Genomic DNA, 22,952 nt, shown 5'->3' with positions numbered 1-22,952 from the left:
TTCTAAACATCACCCTAATCTTATTCGAACTGTAGCAACAGTGTTTGAAGGATTCCCTTGGCTGATGTTAGAAGGGGCATTATCTTGCTGCTTTCAACCGAGGGATTACTTTGCTGGCCCTAAACTAAATCCTAAAAAAAAAAAAACTTTAAACATAAAACTAATCTTAAACCTAGTACGAATAGGTCTTTCCTCTTACAAGTGAAGATATTGGCAAAGAGAATTCAAAGCTAAAATAGTAGAGAGCGCTATATTGCCGCCATCTACAGTTTTTTTCAGCATGACCTACAGTTTTTTTCAGCACGGAAATCACGGTCATAAAAAAAACAAAGAAAACTTAGTATGACAAATAGATTGAGATCGGTGCTGGGGTTTGCCAGTTGCTAAGTTGATCAAACTGGCATGGAGGCATCCAGAGAGATCTGGTCAGGGGCTGTGTAGATCCTCTGTGTCTCCCACAGAGCCCCCTTGGCTACACATGTTCGCTCAGCCGCTGTGTTCTCAACTGATTTAACCCCTTAAGGACCGGCCTGTTTTTGCGATGTTTGTACGTTAAGGACCAGAGCAGTTTTAACACTTTTGTGGTGTTTGTGTTTAGCTGTAATTTTCCGCTCTCTCATTTACGGTTCCCATACAAGTTATATATTGTTTTTTTCACGACAAGAAGGGCTTTCTTTACATACCAGTATTTATATTATGTCATATATTGTATTTAAAAAAAAATAATAAAATATGGTGAAAAAAAAAAAAAAAAAACATGTTTTTGGACTTTTACTTGAAAAATCTTTTACTTATCTACAAAAGCTAATGAAAAAAACTGCGAAATAGATTCAAAATTTTGTCCCGAGTTTAAAAACACCCAGTGTTTACATGCTTTATTGCTTTTTTTTTGCAAGTTATAGGCCTATAAATACAAGTAGGAAATTGCTGTTTCAATATATATATATTTTAAATGTATCAATAGTGACATTGTTACACCGTTATCTGTCATAAATCCCCGAAACACACCTAACATTTACATATTTTTTTAAAGTAGACAACCCAGGGTATTCAAAATGGGGTATGTCCAGTCTTTTTTAGTAGCCACCTAGTCACAAACACTGGCCAAAGTTAGCATTTATATTTGTTTGTGTGTTAAAAATGCAAAAAACGCTAACTTTGGCCGGTGTTTGTGACTAAGTGGCTACTAAAAAAGGCTGAACATACCCCATTTGCAATACCTAGGGTTGTCTTCTTTTGCAAATGGTATGCCATCATGGGGCTAATTCTCATTCCTTGGCTACCATACGCTCTCAAAGGCAACCTAACCAATCTGACAAATTTCAATAAAAAAAAAAAAAAGTAAAATCAAGCCTTATATTTGACCCTGTAACTTTCACAAACACTATAAAACCTCTACATGTGGGGTACTGTTATACTCAGGAGACTTCGCTGAACACAAATATTAGTGTATCAGAACAGTAAAATATATCACAGCAATAATATCCTCAGTGAAAGAGCTGTTTGTGTGTGAAAAATGCAAAAAACTTCACTTTCACTGACAATATCATCGCTGTGATATGTTTTACTGTTTTGAAACACTAATATTTGTGTTCAGCGAAGTCTCCCGAGTAAAACAGTACCCCCATGTATAGGATTTAGGGTGTCATAGAAAGTTACAGGGTTAAACACAGTGCTAGCAAATTAAATTATCTGGACTTTTGGCCTGGGTTGGCAGGCAGGTCCCTCAAATTGCAATCATTAAAATTACTTAATTAGGTAAAAATATTACATAAATATGCACGTAGAATTTTAATATATATACATATTTATGTATTTGACGTCTACGTGTATATTTATGAAATTATTTATGTAATTATGTATGTGGACATATGTATATTTTGTATTATTTTTATTTATTTATACATATATATATCATTACATTCTAAGTGTATTTTGATATAAATATATATATCAATATCAAAATACTGTTAGAATAAAATTGAATATATATATATATAATTTTTTTTTTAATTATTAAAAATTATTTTTATTTTTTGTTATTTATTTTTATTAACATATTATTTGTATTTTATAATAATATATATATACCATATATATATAGTTATTATATATATTGTATATGTTCGTGTGTAATTTAAATATAAGTGTATTTTTATATTAATATACGTATATATAAATATAAAAATACACTTAGTGTGACATTATATATATTATATATATACATATATTATATATAGGTATATATAGATATAATACATGTATATATATCATATATATATATATACACACATATTTTTTTTTTTTTTTACACTGATTTCTTTTTTTTTACACTTTATTTTATGATTTTTTACTTGCAGGGAGACTGCCTGTCAGCACAGACAGTCCCCCTGCAGGCAGATACACAGACCCCTATTGCGGTCATGTGATCGAGTGATCACATGGCCGTGGGGTCCTGATCTGCCGAGGGGGGACTGCCCGGGCAGACAGGCAGTCCCCCTGGACCGGGAGGAGAGCTGATCGCCGCCGTGGGACCGACGGCGATCAGGTAAGTTGCCCAAAACCGTTATGACGGTTCAGGACCGTCAGCGGTCCAAACGCACGTTTTACCGCTGACGGTCCTGAACCGTCAGCGGTCCTTAAGAGGTTAAAGAACAGTATACAGTACTTATTTTGAGCTTTACTTGCAGCTCATCTTTCAATCACTAAACATGGCCACACCTGATAGCATGCAGCCCCAGGAATCAATTGGGTCTTCCAGGTGTGAGCAAGGATTAAAATCACCATTTAAAGAACCGAGTTCAGCACTCACTCAGAGCACTGCATGCATGCATCAATTCTGGTCCTGGCTGGCAGGGGGAGCCCCAAGTATCTGCTGGTAAAATACAGACTAATTCCACCATGGGTCCTTAACCCCTTAATGACGGGTGGCGGACCGGCTCCGTCATCCAGGGGAAACCCCTAACGCCGGGTCTGTCATGGGTTAAAATTAACCCCCGATAGCCACGGTGCAAGTGATCGCAGGGTTAACACTGTTATCGCCGATTCCCCTAATGCTGAACATGGCGCAGATGACTGGGTACCCCCTAATAATTTTTCACCCCAGATTCCAGCTAGGAAGCAGTCCCTTTAAGTGGTCGGATTACAGGGAGCTCCGTACAATCTTAGTTTTACTCTTAGATTTTCAACCACGTGTGGATTCTTTGCCCAACATAAATACTATTCATTAGACTTAGCTGGACATAGTTCGTGATTTACTCCTATTGACAATGTTTTATCAGCTAGCCACATAATTTTAACCAGCTCAGTTTAAAGGGACACTGTAGTCACCTGAACAACTTCAGCTAATGGGGTTGTTCAGGTGAGTACAATAGCTACCTGCAGGCTTTTTCATGTAAACACTGTATTTTCTGAGAAAAAAATGCCCAAAATTATTTTTTACCACATACTTTGGCATATATTAGTGGAAAAAATGGGGGCATGTTAAGGCACAATATGCACCATATAAGATACCCTGGAGTGTGTACTTTTACAAATGGTAGGCCTTTGTGAGGTTTTTTGAACAGTCAAACTGCTATAATACCCCAAATTGAAGCATTGGCCCATTAAATCTGTCTCTCAAAAGTCTACTGTAAATACTGAAATGGACCGGTCTCCTATATGGCACTGTAGCTTCACAAAATAGTGCCAAAGACATACAATGGGGGTATCGTCATACTCAGCAGATGTAGCTGAACACAAAATAAAAGTTTTGTACAGGAATAGCACACACCAACTTCACAAAATACACATGAGAAGTTCTTTGTTATAAGTTTGTGTGTCAAAAACACAAAAAACCCACAATTTGACTCCAATATTTAGCAGAGATTGGCGGTGAAATGGCTACGTAGAAAGTGTCAAAATAACCCTAGGTAAATAGCCTGTGATGCCTACTTTATATAAATATATACTTTTGTGTGGCAATTTTGTTTTCTTTTATGGCTACTAATCCCTTAAGGACCAAACTTCTGGAATAAAAGGGAATCATGACATGTCACACATGTCATGTGTCCTTAAGGGGTTAAGCTTACAAGAAAAACATACCAAATTCTAAAATCGCTCCACATTAAAAAAGTTTATTTTTACTTCTTGTGTTGTGACCTGTAACTACAAAAAAAACACCTTAAAATCCTAAACACATTATATATCCTGTAAATCAGAACTAAATTAATTTATTTTTTAATTATTTTCCTTAACCTGCACTAATTATGCATACATTATTATTGCAAAAACTGTATTTTTTAATAATAAATAAGCGCATATATATAAATAAATAAATAAATAAATACAGGGTATCCTTGCACTCACGCTCATAGATTGTAATTTGCCGGGTGCTTGTAATCCAGGGAACAATAATACTTCGGGTAAATAGTGATCAGCACCCTCGGTCTTCAGCAGATTAAAACTTACATTTTATTGAAATCCATTAAAAGATCAACGTTTCAGTTCCTCTTGGAACTTTCATCAGGATCAGACATACAGTATAAGTAAAAACATTACATTTATATACCTAAAGGATAGGTGAAATTAGCCCATCAATGACTTACCCCTGTGCTCTAGGTGGTGGGAGTGGATTCCCTGGTGTCCTCCATCGTTCCGTGCACATGCGCGGACGTGGCCACGCCCATACGTGCCGTGATGACGTCACGCGTTGCCGCGGCAACGCTAGGGTCACATGGGATGAAACCAGGAAGTGACTGCTAGTGATCGCGTGTAGATCCGGTTGCCATATTACATATATTTCATTTAAGTGCTCCCACACTCTAAATATAAATATATTATATAAAGAAATGATAGGAAGATCTAAATAGTGACTAATCAAGTATCTATAGTGATACATATAACTATAGATATAGATATAAAGTGCTTGCTAAAAAGTGAATATGCTTAAGTGAATAAACTTAAGTGATAAGTGAATATGATATGATATGATCAAATGATATTCACTTATCACTTAAGTTTATTCACTTAAGCATATTCACTTTTTAGCAAGCACTTTATATCTATAGTTATATGTATCACTATACATCTATACATACTTGACCGGACCGTTTCAGCATGAAAAGGAATAAAATCCGTTTAGGCGATAATCCCCTTTTTGAGAGACCGGCACAGCCACTGCAGAACACCAAACTCCCGAACTGGATACAAGATAACACTCCGAACTGGAACAGCTGAACAAGAAAAGCATACAATCCGCTTACACTCCTGGCAGTCAGCATACAATCCAATCCCCCCCAAGAACGAGACGACACTTCATTTTGAGGGTTAAACAGGAACTCTGGACTGGCTCATCCAGCCTGGCTTTTATTACACTTGTACACTTACAGGCCACACCCAGGGGAAGGCATAAAATAACCAATCACATACATGGTTCCACCCACACATCCCCTCCCCTCAGATAACAGTAATCCCAATTATACGGTACACATTTTTAGCCAGGTTCTGGATGTACCCCAAAAACAGGGGGTACACCTTTAAATCCAGCATCGCTGGATAGCTCTTATTCAGGGGGACAACCTATCCAAAAATCAGGTCATTCGGATAAACGGTTCGGGAGATATGGGGTTCCAAAGATTTGACCGACCGCATGGGTAAAGTATCCGAAAACGGTTCCATGCATTTTGGCCCTGCGGTCGGTCACAGACAAGGGAATGAAAACAGACGAATTGCCTGGGTTATGGAGCCTAAGGGGGATTCGAATGAATCCCCTAGTTCGTGGGGTTCTTTCTACCCATACAAATTTCTGGAAGTATGGAGGTCTCAGCGGTGTTTGCCTAGTCGAGTGTCCGATTTTAGTTCGACACTCGACGGCAAAACACCGCTGTTCGGGAGTTTAAGATGGCCGCCGCCACGTGTTCGTTTCCCGAATGGCGGCCACCCAGAGGACAAAGAATACATTACATAGATTGCCAATTACCCGTTTGCAACATTGTTGCAACCGGTAATTGGAGGCACACTTATTCCTGGGTGGTCTGGTTGTTCGGTAGTTTCACTCAGTACAATGAATGGAGTGATTCTACCGAACAATCAGATGAATGCTGCATACATGTAACCCAGTTTAACTGAACACATAATTACATACATGATATTAAAGGATTAAAGGCAGTATTACTGTAATATGCGCCACAGTCTTAAAGGTACAGTATCCCAAAAAGTCCCAATAGGTCCACGGATGGCCCTTAAAGGCCCAGTAGCAGTAATATAAACTATTACACGCCAAACTATAGTTTTTACAGTGCAATATGTCCAGGGGCCATAGTCGCAGGGCAGGAGGCTAGCAACCAGGCTTCTCCAGTTCACAGTGGCGAAGTTGGTTTCGCCACAGTATGTGTATATATATATATATATATATATATATATATATATATATATATATACATCAAATTAAAGCCCTTTCTGTCCTTTAAAAAAAAAATGTATATAAAATGTGTCGGTGCAATAACTTAATAAAATGCAAATTGCAGTTGAACGCAAACAACAAAAAATGCAAAAATTGCTTGTGTCATTAAGTGCAAGACAAGCATTTGAAGCTGTGTCCTTAAGGGGTTAAAGGTCCTTAGTTCAGCTAAGTGTCATTAAATTCAGCTTATATTGTTGGCATAGCTACATGTTTAGCAGTTTTTTTTATTTTTTGTTTTTTTAATTAAAACAATTAAAATGTTTAAAACATTGCAAATATGTCTCTATAATTTATGTACGTATTGGATAATTTGTTACATGACGACTTACCTGATTTGAATTTCTTTGGGACTTCGCATTTGAAAACAGCCTACGAATAAGAGGTGCTCCATTCCTGGAATGACGTTTGAGAAGCCAGTAACTATGTAGATGTTGCATGAACTGTGTCTTCTTTTGCACATTGATTCCATTACTAAGCTTACTAAGCCTGTAGAAGAAAAAAAATTAAAGTAAAACTAAAAATGTCTTCAACCCTTATTTCACCTTAATCTCGCCCTAATTTTCTTCTTGTGCTTATTTTCCACACATGTGAGTTAGCTATTCAAAACTACATAATGCTATAATGATGGGATTCCTCACAAAACACAAAAGCATTTTAACCAGCTACTCAGCACATACGAAAGTTGGGAAGAAAATATACTGTCAAGAAAAGACAGACAGCCAAGTTTGAAAAGATTTTCGGTTTCCCGAATAAACCACAGCAGCATTACACATAACAATCAAATATATACAGTACCAAGGAAATGTTTCCTCTACAGATGGACCTAGGTGTAAGGAGGGATTGACTTCTTCCAATTTGGGATGAAAATACTGAAATCACTTTACTAAGGAAGCCATGGATATGTAGGTGATAACTGAAACCCAGAAAAAAACTATGAACAGCTTCTGTGAACAAAATGCCTGTATTTTGGACAGGCTGAGGTGTTGGTTACCAAGAAGAGGGGGATAAGAAGCAGCTCACAGGTGTTAAAATTAATGAAGATAGATCTAGAAGGTCACAAGGAAAGGTGTTTGACTGGTTTTGAACAGGCAATACCTGGATGGAAGTAGCAACAAAACAATGTTGCAATTCCCGGATGGAAAGTTTATTTATCTTCTGTAAGAGCAGAGATAGCAAAAACCTGGACATTCCATGCCATTATCTAAACCTGGATGGATAAAGTGCAAGATGTCAATAAAAATAGAGAAAAAAATGATCAAATATAGCATTATGAGTGTCTATGATTGTGATGTAAACAGGGCCGGTGTATTTTTTATTTTTTTTTGGTACCTAGGCGAAGATGATTTTAGCCACCCCCCCCCCCCCCCCCCAAAAAAAGCAGAAAAGCATCTTCACCTGTGCGCCTCTTAACCCGCCTTTTGTTTCTCATCCCTTTTTTAAATGTCTTACCTCCTTCAGTGTATCTTACCCCTATGGTTCCCCATTGTGTATCTCTTACAACCCCATTTTATGTGTCTTACTTCACCCCTCCAGGCACTTTGTGTGTCTCCTTCTCTCCCAGGCCCTTTGTGTCTTTTACTCTTCCAAGCTATTTTGTGTGTTTATCTTTAACCCCCAGCCAATCCATCTTCCCCCAGACCCTCTGTGTCTCTTTTTCCTCTTCTCCAGCCCCTTTGTGTCTCTTTCACCCCAAGCTCCTTTGAATTTACACCGCCAGGCCCTTCTGTGTGTCGCTTTCATCCGCAGCCCCTCTGTGCATCGTTCTCCCCATTCAGGCCCCCTTTTGTTACACTCTCCCCTCCCTCCCCTGTCCCTTGGTGCGCCCCTCTCCCCTCCCTCCCCTGTCCCTTGGTGCGCCCCTCTCCCCTCCCTCCCCTGTCCCTTGGTGCGCCCCTCTCCCCTCCCTCCCCTGTCCCTCCGTGCGCCCCTCTCCCCTCCCTCCCCTGTCCCTCCGTGCGCCCCTCTCCCCTCCCTCCCCTGTCCCTCCGTGCGCCCCTCTCCCCTCCCTCCCCTGTCCCTCCGTGCGCCCCTCTCCCCTCCCTCCCCTGTCCCTCCGTGCGCCCCTCTCCCCTCCCTCCGTGCGCCCCTCTCCCCTCCCTCCGTGCGCCCCTCTCCCCTCCCTCCGTGCGCCCCTCTCCCCTCCCTCCCCTGTCCCTTAGTGTACCTCTCCCCTCCCTCCCCTGTCCCTTAGTGTACCTCTCCCCTCCCTCCCCTGTCCCTTAGTGTACCTCTCCCCTCCCTCCCCTGTCCCTTAGTGCACCTCTCCCCTCCCTCCCCTGTCCCTTAGTGCACCTCTCCCCTCCCTCCCCTGTCCCTTAGTGCACCTCTCCCCTCCCCCGTCCCTTAGTGCACCTCTCCCCTCCCCCGTCCCTTAGTGCACCTCTCCCCTCCCCCGTCCCTTAGTGCACCTCTCCCCTCCCCCGTCCCTTAGTGCTCCCCTCCCCTCCCCTTAGTGCTCCTCTCCCCTCCCCTTAGTGCTCCTCTCCCCTCCCCTCCCCTTAGTGCTCCTCTCCCCTCCCCTCCCCTTAGTGCTCCTCTCCCCTCCCCTCCCCTTAGTGCTCCTCTCCCCTCCCCTCCGTGCTCCTCTCCCCTCCCCTCCCCTTAGTGCTCCTCTCCCCTCCCCTCCCCTTAGTGCTCCTCTCCCCTCCCCTCCCCTTAGTGCTCCTCTCCCCTCCCCTCCCCTTAGTGCTCCTCTCCCCTCCCCTTAGTGCTCCTCTCCCCTCCCCTCCCCTTAGTGCTCCCCTCCCCTCCCCTTAGTGCTCCTCTCCCCTCCCCTCCCCTTAGTGCTCCTCTCCCCTCCCCTTAGTGCTCCTCTCCCCTCCCCTTAGTGCTCCTCTCCCCTCCCCTTAGTGCTCCTCTCCCCTCCCCTTAGTGCTCCTCTCCCCTCCCCTCCCCGTAGTGCTCCTCTCCCCTCCCCTCCCCGTAGTGCTCCTCTCCCCTCCCCTCCCCGTAGTGCTCCTCTCCCCTCCCCTCCCCGTAGTGCTCCTCTCCCCTCCCCTCCCCGTAGTGCTCCTCTCCCCTCCCCTCCCCTTAGTGCTCCTCTCCCCTCCCCTCCCCGTAGTGCTCCTCTCCCCTCCCCTCCCCTCAGTGCTCCTCTCCCCTCCCCTCCCCTTAGTGCTCCTCTCCCCTTAGTGCTCCTCTCCCCTCCCCTTAGTGCTCCTCTCCCCTCCCCTTAGTGCTCCTCTCCCCTCCCCTTAGTGCTCCTCTCCTCTCCCCTCCGTGCTCCTCTCCCCTCCCCTCCGTGCTCCTCTCCCCTCCCCTCCCCTTAGTGCTCCTCTCCCCTCCCCTCCCCTTAGTGCTCCTCTCCCCTCCCCTCCCCGCTCCTCTCCCCTCCCCTTAGTGCTCCTCTCCCCTCCCCTCCCCTTAGTGCTCCTCTCCCCTCCCCTCCCCTTAGTGCTCCTCTCCCCTCCCCTCCCCTTAGTGCTCCTCTCCCCTCCCCTCCCCTTAGTGCTCCTCTCCCCTCCCCTCCCCTTAGTGCTCCTCTCCCCTCCCCTCCCCTTAGTGCTCCTCTCCCCTCCCCTCCCCTTAGTGCTCCTCTCCCCTCCCCTCCCCTTAGTGCTCCTCTCCCCTCCCCTCCCCTTAGTGCTCCTCTCCCCTCCCCTCCCCTTAGTGCTCCTCTCCCCTCCCCTCCCCTTAGTGCTCCTCTCCCCTCCCCTCCCCTTAGTGCTCCTCTCCCCTCCCCTCCCCTTAGTGCTCCTCTCCCCTCCCCTCCCCTTAGTGCTCCTCTCCCCTCCCCTCCCCTTAGTGCTCCTCTCCCCTCCCCTCCCCTTAGTGCTCCTCTCCCCTCCCCTCCCCTTAGTGCTCCTCTCCCCTCCCCTCCCCTTAGTGCTCCTCTCCCCTCCCCTCCCCTTAGTGCTCCCCTCCCCTCCCCTCCGTGCTCCGCTCCCCTCCCCTCCCCTTAGTGCTCCTCTCCCCTCCCCTCCCCTTACCTGTCCCTTAGTGTTCCTCTCCCCTCACCTGTCTCTTAGTGTTCCTCTCCCCTCCCCTTACCTGTCTCTTATTATCCCCATCCCCCTTAATGTTCCTCCCAGTTCCCGCCCCTTAGTGTTCCTCTCCCTTCTTACCCGTCTATCAGTGCCCCCCCTCTCTTAGTGTTCTTTTCCCCTTCCAGTTAGTGTTCTTTTCCCTTTGTGTTCCACCCCCCACTCCAACCCTCTTTAATGTCCTCCCAGCTTCCGCCCTCTTAGTGATCCTCTCCCTTCCCTCTACTGTACCTTAGTGCCCCCCCTCTCTTTTAGTGGTCACCCCCCCCTTCCCTGTCCCTTAGTGTTCCTCCTCCCCCTCCCCGTAGGCTTTTTGTAGCGTGGTCGAGTGGAGCGGTCCGCGGTACAGGAAACAGAGGCTCCTGTACAGTGGTCTGCTCCGCCACGCTACATTGAGTGACTGGTAGGAAGGAATGCTGTGCACTACCCTCCTGCCGGGTCACTAATCTAGCGCCCCCCCTAATCCAGTGTGCCAGCCCTGGATGTAAATAATCTCTAGACCTAAGTGTTGTTGGTTCAGCTCCCACAGCTCAACCTGATGATGATGAAAGTCCACACCTTTTTAAAGGAGAGTAGATCTCCATCATCCTGCATTGAAAACCACTCCCACTGTGGCATTATGACTGTAGCTTGTTTAAGCTTAATCTTAAATAAAAAGGCTCTTGTGACAAACCTTCTGGAGGAGTATTTTCCGATCTTCATGTTTTTGTCTGTGGCCATTAAGTTCGCTTGTGAAATACTGCATGTCCACACCAACTTACTGAAAAGCTTATTGGAGAGTGATTAACTACTTGGCCCATTCAGATAACAGTCAGGCCCTCTACAACAATCTGCACACTATACCAAAGATTTTCCAGTTTTCAAGTTGGTGTAGATTCTTGGTGCTGCTCTGAATATTTAGGTAGGCTGTAGTGGATGTTACTTCTAGCCAGTGGCGTACTAAGGGAGGGGGTGGGGGGCGGTCTGAGTAAATATGGAAACTGGTCTGAGTACAGAAAGTAGCTGTAACTGAGGAACAACGAGGTCCCCTGACACGCGCTTTTCGCCCGCAGCTCATCAGAGGGGAGCCGATGTGCGGGAAAAAGACTGATATTTAAAGGTAAGTAGCAATTACTGATTGGTGGAATTCAAAAATCGTCAATAGTTGTCAGCCTATTGCCGAGAGACTGAAGTATGACGTAACTTGATTGTTGAAGAACAGACTCTGATCTAGGGGAGTTTAACCCCTTGTAAGCATCGTTTTCAAGCCATCAGATAGAGGCTAAATGAGTAGCTAAACAAAAACTTAATGAAAAAGGATCCAATGATGGGACCATATTGAATAGTTAAATAGGGAAAGGGCATAGACACCCGGCAAAGCGAGAGAGAGATTAACATATAAAATGCCAATCGGATCAACATCCCGTTAGATATAGATACGTAGCTATGCTGTAAATATTGATCCAGCATAGATATGGGGACCAAAAGAGATTTTGTCAGAATTGAGCCCGTATTAAATAGGGATTCATATGAAACCGCATGAAGAAATACATAGATGAAATTAAATAATTCCAATTTTGTCGACATTCTTATACATGCCAGACATATATAATCCATCCATGTAGGGATAAACACTTGTCTAAATTATTACGGATGTGGTGTATTGTAAATATGTCACTAAGATTGTCAATGATATATAGTACTAAAAAGTATTAGGTGTCAAAATTAATAAGACATCAGCCCAAATAGGTAAATAACAGGATGTACCAAACACAATGTAGATAGGGCAGAATAAAGTTCTTCAGTGTTACAGTGTCCTATCGAGGTTAAGCACGTGCCGATTAAGATGCTGCCTAAATCTATTAATACACTTTTACATCTGAACATCTCTATTAATTATTGATATTGCTGGTGTGTTACGTTGTTATGAACCCAAGCATGTTGTACAGGGAGTGCAGAATTATTAGGCAAGTTGTATTTTTGAGGATTAATTTTATTATTGAACAACAACCATGTTCTCAATGAACCCAAAAAACTCATTAATATCAAAGCTGAATATTTTTGGAAGTAGTTTTTAGTTTGTTTTTAGTTATAGCTATTTTAGGGGGATATCTGTGTGTGCAGGTGACTATTACTGTGCATAATTATTAGGCAACTTAACAAAAAACAAATATATACCCATTTCAATTATTTATTTTTACCAGTGAAACCAATATAACATCTCAACATTCACAAATATACATTTCTGACATTCAAAAACATAACAAAAACAAATCAGTGACCAATATAGCCACCTTTCTTTGCAAGGACACTCAAAAGCCTGCCATCCATGGATTCTGTCAGTGTTTTGATCTGTTCACCATCAACATTGCGTGCAGCAGCAACCACAGCCTCCCAGACACTGTTCAGAGAGGTGTACTGTTTTCCCTCCTTGTAAATCTCACATTTGATGATGGACCACAGGTTCTCAATGGGGTTCAGATCAGGTGAACAAGGAGGCCATGTCATTAGATTTTCTTCTTTTATACCCTTTCTTGCCAGCCACGCTGTGGAGTACTTGGACGCGTGTGATGGAGCATTGTCCTGCATGAAAATCATGTTTTTCTTGAAGGATACAGACTTCTTCCTGTACCACTGCTTGAAGAAGGTGTCTTCCAGAAACTGGGAGTTGAGCTTGACTCCATCCTCAACCCGAAAAGGCCCCACAAGCTCATCCTTGATGATACCAGCCCAAACCAGTACTCCACCTCCACCTTGCTGGCGTCTGAGTCGGACTGGAGCTCTCTGCCCTTTACCAATCCATCCATCTGGCACATCAAGACTCACTCTCATTTCATCAGTCCATAAAACCTTAGAAAAATCAGTCTTGAGATATTTCTTGGCCCAGTCTTGACGTTTCAGCTTGTGTGTCTTGTTCAGTGGTGGTCGTCTTTCAGCCTTTCTTACCTTGGCCATGTCTCTGAGTATTGCACACCTTGTGCTTTCGGGCACTCCAGTGATGTTGCAGCTCTGAAATATGGCCAAACTGGTGGCAAGTGGCATCTTGGCAGCTGCACGCTTGACTTTTCTCAGTTCATGGGCAGTTATTTTGCGTCTTGGTTTCTCCACACGCTTCTTGCGACCCTGTTGACTATTTTGAATGAAACGCTTGATTGTTCGATGATCACGCTTCAGAAGCTTTGCAATTTTAAGAGTGCTGCATCCCTCTGCAAGATATCTCACTATTTTTGACTTTTCTGAGCCTGTCAAGTCCTTCTTTTGACCCATTTTTCCAAAGGAAAGGAAGTTGCCTAATAATTATGCACACCTGATATAGGGTGTTGATGTCATTAGACCACACCCCTTCTCATTACAGAGATGCACATCACCTAATATGCTTAATTGGTAGTAGGCTTTCGAGCCTATACAGCTTGGAGTAAGACAACATGCATAAAAAGGATGATGTGGTCAAAATACTCATTTGCCTAATAATTCTGCACGCAGTGTATATACTTTGAGGAGAAGATATTTTCAGACCAGAAGGATCCACCTAAAAGTACCAACAAGAGGTATGAAAAACTTTGAAAGAGATAACTATATACTAGAACGACAACTTAAAATTATGCCAGTGATGATCAAATGAAAAACAAATGTTGCTTATTTTTTACAGGTTTTTAGTTAAAGGTCCCCCCCTCATTATTTTTAGGGTGAGGGGGATAGGTAGGGAGATAAAAAAAATTTTTGGGGGGAAGGGTTAACTAGGGTCCCCCCCCTTTGTATTTAGGGCCCCCACCCACCGCTCAGTGGGGGCGATAGTAGGTCCCCCCCTTATTGTTAGTTTTAGGGCCCCCACCCACTGCTCAGGGGTGGGGGCCGGGGGCAGTAGGTCCCCCACCCACCCACCGGCTCAGGGGTGGGGGCCGTGGGGGGGGGGGGGACACAGTAGGTCCCCCCCTTATGTTAATTTTAGGGCCCCCACCCACCGCTCAGGGGTGGGGGCCGGGGGGGACAGTAGGCCCCCCTTTTTTTAGTTTTAGGGCCCCCACCCACCGGCTCAGGGGTGGGGCCGGGGGGGGGCAGTAGGCCACCGCTCAGGGGTGGGGGCCGGGGGGGGACAGTAGGTCCCCCCCCTTATTGTTAATTTTAGGGCCCCCCACCCACCGCTCAAGGGTGGGGGCTGGGGGGGACAGTAGGTCCCCCCCTTATTTTTAGTTTTAGGGCCCCCACCCACCGCTCAGGGGTGGGGGCCTGGGGGGGACAGTAGGTCCCCCCTTATTGTTAATTTTAGGGCCCCCACCCACCGCTCAGGGGTGAGGGCCGGGGGGGGACAGTAGGTCCCCCCCCTTATTGTTAGTTTTAGGGCCCCCACCCACCGGCTCAGGGGTGGGGGCCGGGGGGGGGGGGGGGGACAGTAGGTCCCCCCCTTATTGTTATTTTTAGGGCCCCCACCCACCGCTCAGGGGTGGGGGCCGGGGGGAGGACAGTAGGTCCCCCCCTTATGTTTAACAATATGTGTGTTTGTATGCAAACACTATATATAGAGAAATCTCTATATATAGTGTTTGCATGCAAAGTTTGGAGTAGGAGGGGGGCGGGTATAGAAAGCGAGCTGAGCGGTCAGTCAGACAGCTCAGCTCGCGAACGCGCATTCCGCGCACATGCGCGGTAAAGCGCTGAGTTTCTTCATAGGGCGGCTGTCAATGCCGCTCTATGAAGAACGCAATTGGTTTAGCGCGAAGCCGCGCATGCGCACCACATCGCGATGACGCTTCTCTCTGAGAAGCGTCCTATTGGGCCCCGCGATTTCGTCATTTTGATGAAAAAGGGGGCGCGGCATGGCTGGGAGCTCGGCGCTGGAATGGAGTTTTTAAAATAAAAACGCTCCGAAAATTATTTTAAATAAATGAAAGTTCATATAAAAGCAAGAAGGAAGGCTGGGGGACCTGTCTTTCTTGCTTTTATATGTTGACTATAGAGTCCCTTTAACTTGATAGACGCATGTCTCTTGAGCTATGCAACCATGTAATTTTCTGATTGAAGTAAAGGGCTTAAAGGGACACTATAGTCTCCACAACAACTTTAGCTTAATGGCGCAGTTTGTGTGTATAGATCATATTCCTGCAGTCTTACTGCTCAATTCTCTGCCATTTAGGATTAAATTACTTTGTTTATGCAGCCCTAGTCACATCCCCCTGCTGTGACTAATGTGTTCTAATGTTTACAATTTCTTTATTGCAAATTCTGTTTAATTTAGAACTTTTTATCTCCTGCAGAGAATGAAGCAGTGAAACCTGAGAGGCATGATTTATACACCAAAACTGCTTCATTAATCTAAAGTTGTTTTGGTGACTATCGTATTAACTTTTAGAGTGGGAAGTAATAGTTGTATGCGATTCTGCATTCATGCTTGAACTTGCCAAATAAAGAGCTAAATCTGACAAAAAAGTTCTGCATCATCAAGTTTTCGAAGATCACAAACAGCAGTTAAAGTAGTATTAGTGGCTATAAATCTATTATTCTATTCTGCTCACACCATGCAGGGTCAGTTACCAAAAAATATCCTGACACATAGCGATTCATATATTTATACATGCCCTTTAATCACCCCATTTGTTAGTTCTTTTGGAGATTGGTAAGCCAGTACTGAGTTTTACCAACTACAATCGATTGAACAACACCATACATCTGGTTAGTAAAAAAATAACATTAAAAAAGTGAGCAGACAGGAAGTTAACCAAGACTGGAGTATAATATGCACATAATCTTACTGACCTGTTTGAGGGTATTCTTAAAACAGACAATGGTAGTGGTGTTCTCTTACTGCTTGGAGACGCTCTTAATTCCTTCTTGATTTTTTGTTTGCCAAGGCATTTCTTCTTGTTTAATCTCCCTTCTGTGTCTGTTACTTCTTCGATATCAAGCTCCACTTCTTGCGTGTTTTTAGAAGTTTTCTTCTGCAGTGTCCCAGGAGGACAATGGGCACCACAGAAAGCAGTTTTGCGCACTGTAAAAGTGGTGCCATTTAGCCCAGTCTCTCTTATAGGTTCCACCTTCATAAATAGTCCTTCTTGTTGAGCACAAGTCACATGGAATGCAGTGTAACAGTTAACCTTATTGCACTGAATAGATGCTCCATGCCCCTTCTGCTTGCACAGGTAACACAGTAGCTTCCATCGGGCAGGTGGGATGTTGTTTACCCCTTCAATTGGCTCTAAAAAAACAGTATTTGCAAAAGAAACTTCTGGGATCCAGATGGCACAAACTACATGAGCCCATCTTCCATCACTTGTTTGCTTAAATGCTCCACCTTGATTAGGGCACAGCACACAACTTACAGGGTTCAAGGGGGACTGAAGGCAGCAACGACATAACCACTGGCCTTCAGGGATGTAGGGAACACCGTAGCACTCTTGATGAACAGCCAGATTGCAAATATCACAAAATAAGATGGCATTGCTGTTGTGACACTCATCATCCAAGCATACACAGCAAAATGCATCTTCATCAGTTGATGATAGTGGATCTTCCCATCGTCTGCTTTGCAAGTAGGACTCCTTCTCCAACTTGTCAATCAGTAGTTCAAAGGTGTCTGGAGACAGCGGAGAAAGACCGTCATTTCGACGTTTCTCATTAACCATGTCCAGCCAGGCCAAATCAGTCTCATCAAGGTCATAATCAGCAACTGTGCCCATTTCCTCTGTCGAATGTTCCACATACTGATAAAAAGGATCCGACAATGTACCATTACTTTGAGCAACTGGAAGTGTAGCAGGTTCTAGAACGCGAAATCTTGGCTGAGGTAACTGTACAGATGAAGGTCCACAGACCTGTTTGTGGAAATAGTCACGCTTCTTACATTTTGATGGGGACTTTACAATGTTTGATGACAAAGGAAGTTCATTGTTCTCTTTGTTGCTGGTACATTCAGTAATGTCTTGAGCTGTGAGCTCATCCTCAGAGACAACACGGAGGCGGTCATATATACTAATTCGGTGTAGCCGTCCTTCGATCTCAACTTCAACCATGCGTTGTGATTGAGCATAGGTGAGAGTTTCTCGAGTAGTTGGGGAACATTTCAACCTATAAGGAGATGGTGATCTTCTATCATCAATACGCTGCGGTGATTTGCAGTGTGGTTTTCTCATGTCTGTTAAAGGCAGTGCCTACAAAAATAAGAAATTAAAGGTCAGATAACCAGGATGTAACAATGATTGAAGACAGTCTTTGAGTAATAAGACAGAAAAAAACAAACCAGTTAGTGCCACTAATGCAAATTAGATTCACTATATAATCAGAATGTGTTAATGAGTAAAATATCCAAAAAATGTATACACAATGCTTATTACTGGCATTTATAAAGCTCCAACATATTCTGCAGAACTGTACAAAAGACCGTATAATATAAACAAACCAATACAAAAAAGTAAAGAGGGCCCTGCCCATGATCAGAGATATAGTACCTGAAGGTATTTTATACAGAGTACTTTGCTACATATATACATACACACACACATTTTTGTAGTAATATTTTAATCAACTTCAAAGATGCATCGAAAATATATGCTTATTTATATAGTGCCAACATATTCCACAGATTTAAAATTATGTAACTGGGATAATTGACAAGTACTTAACATACAGCCAAATTTAACTATGGCCCTGCACATGAAATGGCCCTTAAAATGTTCTGCAGATAAGACTTTATATTATTTATATCCAATTATTATTACATTAGATTATACTTCGAAATAGAGAGGAGTTGCATGTGACAAAATCCATTTCGCCACTGGGTTTTGGAGGGGACTACTGGCCAGCTTTTTACCCTGTGACTATGGCCCCTTTAATTTATTTTGGCTGAGAGACCCTAATTGTGTCTCTTGGGACTTTAAACATTGGTTCTTCGACCTCCCGAACAGTCGAAGTGGCTGCCATTCGACCTTCCAACACGTGATGGCAGTCATCTTGTTCGTATGGACTAAAACCGCAAATAGACTTCAGGTGGACTATATGAACTATTTTCTGCATGAAAACCTTGCGGTTCCCGGTCGGTCCTCCAGCAGCACTTAGCCACGAATCTATGGAACTGTTTTGGGCATGAATTCCTGGGTTTCGTCTGGGCAAAAATATGACTTCCATAAAATTTCTAAACGCCTGATCTGATCTGGGTGATTTTTGGATATGTTGTTCACCCAGATTAGAGCTATCAGGGGATGTCACATGGGGACATAAAGTATCTATATAAATAAGATGGCGCAAATATTACAATAGGTCATGCAGTTCCTAATAAAATTGCAGCAACCAACATAAAACCCTGGTAATTAGGTTAAAAACTGTCATACAAAGCAAAAGAGTGCTGGTGATATGTACACCGAATACCCTGATAACTCAGAGGACTGGTGAGCGGACTGTGGATGCTGTAAGATTTCTGCATATGGTTTTAAGGATTTGGAATAAAGTTTTTACACTTACCTGCTGTCCGGGTCGTTTGAATGTCATTTGGATCCCACAAGCTCCAGGGGCTGATCCTCCCAGGGCGCTCTGGCTTGGAGTGGGGCTCTGACCACTCCTGGCTTGTGAGTGTTACATCCAGAAGAATGATTTGGTTATTCATATGTACTTATTTTTAGGTCTTAACGATATTGCACTAGGTGTGATGTATATGCTTTTTTGTCTCCTCTTTTAGACACCCTGTATGGACCTATATTTATTTGCAAGTATTTTATGTTTTAATACTCTGCAGTTTGTGATATATCACATCATAATTGTTTGCTAATACACCCTGTACACATTGGAGTGGTGGGAGATTGTGGTTACCACACGAGGGGTGTGTTTTTACAAAGTCTGCGCACCAGCACTCTTTTGCTTTGTATGACATATGCGAACTTTATAGTGTGCATTCAAAAACTGAACCAAAAATGTTACTACACCGGTAATAGAGCTGATAAAATGCTTTCAAATAGACTAAAACATAGGAAAGTGCAAGAATTCTATACACTGCTCTACAACCTCTCACATGACCCCCAGGAGGCAGATATAGCTGAATACTTGAAGGGGATTGAGCTGCAAAGATTGTCCCCTGAACAGCAAAAAGAGTTAAATACACCATTTTCCAAGTATGAATGTATAATAATAATAATTAATAATCTAAAGTCAAACAAGGCCCCAGGTATACAAATTTGTTTTTCAAGAAATTCAAAAAGGAGCTAGTCCAACATGCAGTTGAAACATTTAATAAGATTAGGGAATCTGGATCCTCTTTAAAAGAGTTGCTACAAGCCAGTATCTCACCTACATTAAAAACAGGCAAGGATCCTACAATTCTTGCTAACTATAGGCTTATATCCCTTATAAATACGGACATTAAAATTTACTCAGCAGTGATCGCGAATAAGTTTTTTAAAAAAATCATGAAATCTAATACATCAAGATTAAATAGGTTTATACAGGACCGATGCGCAAGTAATAATATCCAACAGTTGGTTGGTCTGATCGACTACGCGGTAAAGAGGAAGATTCCTATGCTGGCAACAAGGCGGCTTTTGACAGGGTCAGTTGAAAATTTATGAGTCAGATGTTGGACAAATTTGGTTTCATAGGTACAATTAAAACAGCAATAATGACCCTCTATTCTAACCCGGAGGCAAAAGCGGTGGGACTTGGCATCTCCGCAGATTGGTTTTCAATAGGAAATAGGCAGGGCTGCCCCCTTGCTCCTCTTCTATATATTTTAACATATAGCTGCGAGTATAATAACAAACCCCCAAATTAAGCGGATCACCCTGGATCATTCGGATTTTTAATTAAGTCTCTACGCGGACGATATAATTCTAACATTGACAGACCCGGTTCTGTCGCTAGGGGCATTAACCGCTGAGCTAGATAAATATATTAGAGTATCAATTTATAAATTAAACATGGGGAAATCTCAAGCTATGCACATTAATTTGGATACCAATCCGATAAAAAAAACTATCACTATCAATTGCCGCGCATGCGCATTAGGTCTCCCCCGCCGGCTGACGTCGGCGTGGGATTAGAGTTGGTGGAGCCTGACCCAGTGCCGAGGGACATCGACGCTGGATACAGGTAAGTCACTGAAGAGGTTTTAACCCCCTCAGCAACCTGGGATGGAGGTGGGAGGGAGAGAGGACCTGCAGTGCCAGGAAAACTGTTTGTTTTCCAGGCACTGGAGAGTCCCTTTAAACTCCTTCACTTTGTTAACCTCTACCACTTCAGCTGGAAGGCTATTCCATGCATCCATTACACTCTCAGTAAAGTAATACCTCCTGAAATTATTTTTAAACCTTTGCCCCTCTAATTTAAGTCTATGTCCTCTTGTTGTGGTAGATATCCTTTTAAATATAGTATCCTCCTTTACTGTGTTGATTTCCTTTATGTATTTACATGTTTCTATCATAACACCCCCCCACCACCATCTCGTCTTTGCGCCAAGCTATACATGTTAAGTTCCTTTAACCTTTCCTTGTAAGTTTTATCCTGCAATCCATGAACCAGTTTAGTAGCCCTTCTCTGAACTCTCTCTAAAGTATCAATATCCTTCTGGAGATATGGTCTCCAGTACTGTGTACAATACTCCAAGTGAGGTGTCACCAGTGTTCTGTACAATGGCATGATCACTTCTCTCTTTCTACTGCTAATACCTCTCCCTATACAACCAAGCATTCTGCTAGCATTTCCAGCTGCTTTATTACATTGTCTTACTACCTTCAAGTCATCTAAAATAATTACTCCTAAATCCCTTTCCTCAGATGTTGGTTAGTAGGGTATCAAATACCCTATACTCTGCCCTTGGGTTTTAACGTCCAAGGTGCATTATCTTCCACTTATCCACATTAAATGTCAGTTGCCACAGCTCTGACCATTTTTCTAGTTTACCGAAATCATTTGCCATTTGGCTTATCCCTCCTGGAACATCAACCCTGTTGCAAATTTTAGTATAATCAGCAAAAAGACATACCTTACCATCAAGACCTTCTGCAATATCACCAACAAAAATATTAAAGAAAATGGGTCCAAGTACAGATCCCTGAGGTACCCCACTGGTGACAAGCCCAAGCTTCGAATATACTCCATTGACTACAACCCTCTGTTGCCTGTCACTCAGCCACTGCCTTACCCATTCAACAATATTGGAATCCAAACTTAAAGATTGCAGTTTATTGATAAGCCTTCTATGTGCAACAGTGTCAAAAGCCTTACTGAAATCTAGGTAAGCAATGTCTACTGATCTATAATGTCTAGGTAAGCAATGTCTACTGAACCAAAGGTCTGTAAAAATTGGAAACGTGAATTTGGGTCTTCTATTGAGCAAGTCCAATGGTATAGATCTCTAGAAGTAAAAAAAAAAAAAAAAAAAAAAAAAATCGTTGCATTGTCTCAATATCTTAGAACTCCACTATGAAATTATCCATCAGTGGCACTTAGTTCTAAAAAAAGATCAATCCCGTCAACACAAAACTATGCTGGAGATGCAGCTCTGATGAAGGGACTTCAAAACACATTTGGTGGCACTGTAAACTAGGGATGCACCGAAATGAAAATTCTGTGCTGAAACCGAAACCAAAAATTCAGGATACCCTTTGCCGAAAACGACCTTTTCCCCAAATGGTTTTAAAAAAGTTTTTTTTCCTATAATTTTATTAATATTAGGCTTTTTAATGAATTTAATTAATCCAATATGAAAAACTCCCCCCCTTTAATGTTCCTCTCCCCTCCCTCTTTTTTAGTCTTTTCTCCCCCCCCTCCCCTGTCCCAAATGCAGTATTCTTGACTTTTCAGGTTATCATTACTATCTTTCATTGTGATCTATAATCATCTGAATTGTTAATGCAAGCATGTCTGTTAAACTAAGCAATACTTTCATTAGTTAACCAAATTTTCAATTCTGCTTATCTCGTTTCAGTTTAATGTTTCATCTACGGCTCCACATTCAAGTTCCCCTTCTGGATGACTGTCGTTCGTCGTTTCGGCCAAAACGGGTTAGGCCAGAATTTCGGTGCATCCCTACTGTAAACCTCTAAGACTTGTATAGCCTTCAAAGTAATATCAGTATAGGCGGGAGAAAAATTGGAGTATAACTTAAGATTGCCCTTTCCCATTTTAATATAAGGAAATTCACAACTCAAAACAGACATTTAATAATTCATCTCATGATGGCCACAAAAACTGCAATCTCAAGACATTGACTTCAGCAGGAAATCCCTACATGGCCTCAGGTTTTAACACAGCTCAAATATCAATATGATATGGAAAAGGGCTTTTCGTTTCAAAATGAAAATAATTCAAGTTTTGAGAAAAGATGGTCGACCTGGATATATTCCTTAATACTTCTTGGAGCCTAGGAATCCACTCTACCATAAGTCTTTCACCATACTTACCCTTTGAAGCAGCATTAAACATTTTCTGCCTGACCTCCACTTAAATCCACTCTGTTATAGTTCTTCCTGGTGTTTAACTATTTTATATGGATCTATGAATTATGAAATTGTTTTTTATATAGTCTCTTATGTGAAAAATGTGTAATAAAAAATAAAATAAAAATTTATATA

The 22,952-nt window shown here is 42.9% G+C and overlaps 1 protein-coding gene across 4 annotated transcripts in view; it reads right to left on the bottom strand.

Moving 5' to 3' along the window:
• The window catches only part of BRPF3 (bromodomain and PHD finger containing 3), a 94,869-nt gene that overhangs the window by 36,144 nt on the left and 35,773 nt on the right, over positions 1-22,952 (bottom strand). For all 4 annotated transcript variants that reach the window (XM_063453010.1, XM_063453002.1, XM_063452993.1 and 1 more), the window contains 2 exons: positions 16,156-17,546; positions 6,772-6,928 (listed from right to left, as the gene is read on the bottom strand). In XM_063453010.1, the coding sequence (XP_063309080.1) occupies positions 6,772-6,928; positions 16,156-17,528 (1,530 nt within the window). In that variant the 5' untranslated portion in view covers positions 17,529-17,546. The remainder of the gene's footprint in view (positions 1-6,771; positions 6,929-16,155; positions 17,547-22,952) is intronic.

The sequence above is a fragment of the Pelobates fuscus genome, chromosome 1 (genome assembly GCF_036172605.1).
Source record: "Pelobates fuscus isolate aPelFus1 chromosome 1, aPelFus1.pri, whole genome shotgun sequence".
In the NCBI taxonomy this organism is placed as follows: Eukaryota; Metazoa; Chordata; class Amphibia; order Anura; family Pelobatidae; genus Pelobates; species Pelobates fuscus.
The sequence above is the reverse complement of the archived record's forward strand: the minus strand, read 5'-3'. Positions and strand labels throughout refer to the sequence as shown.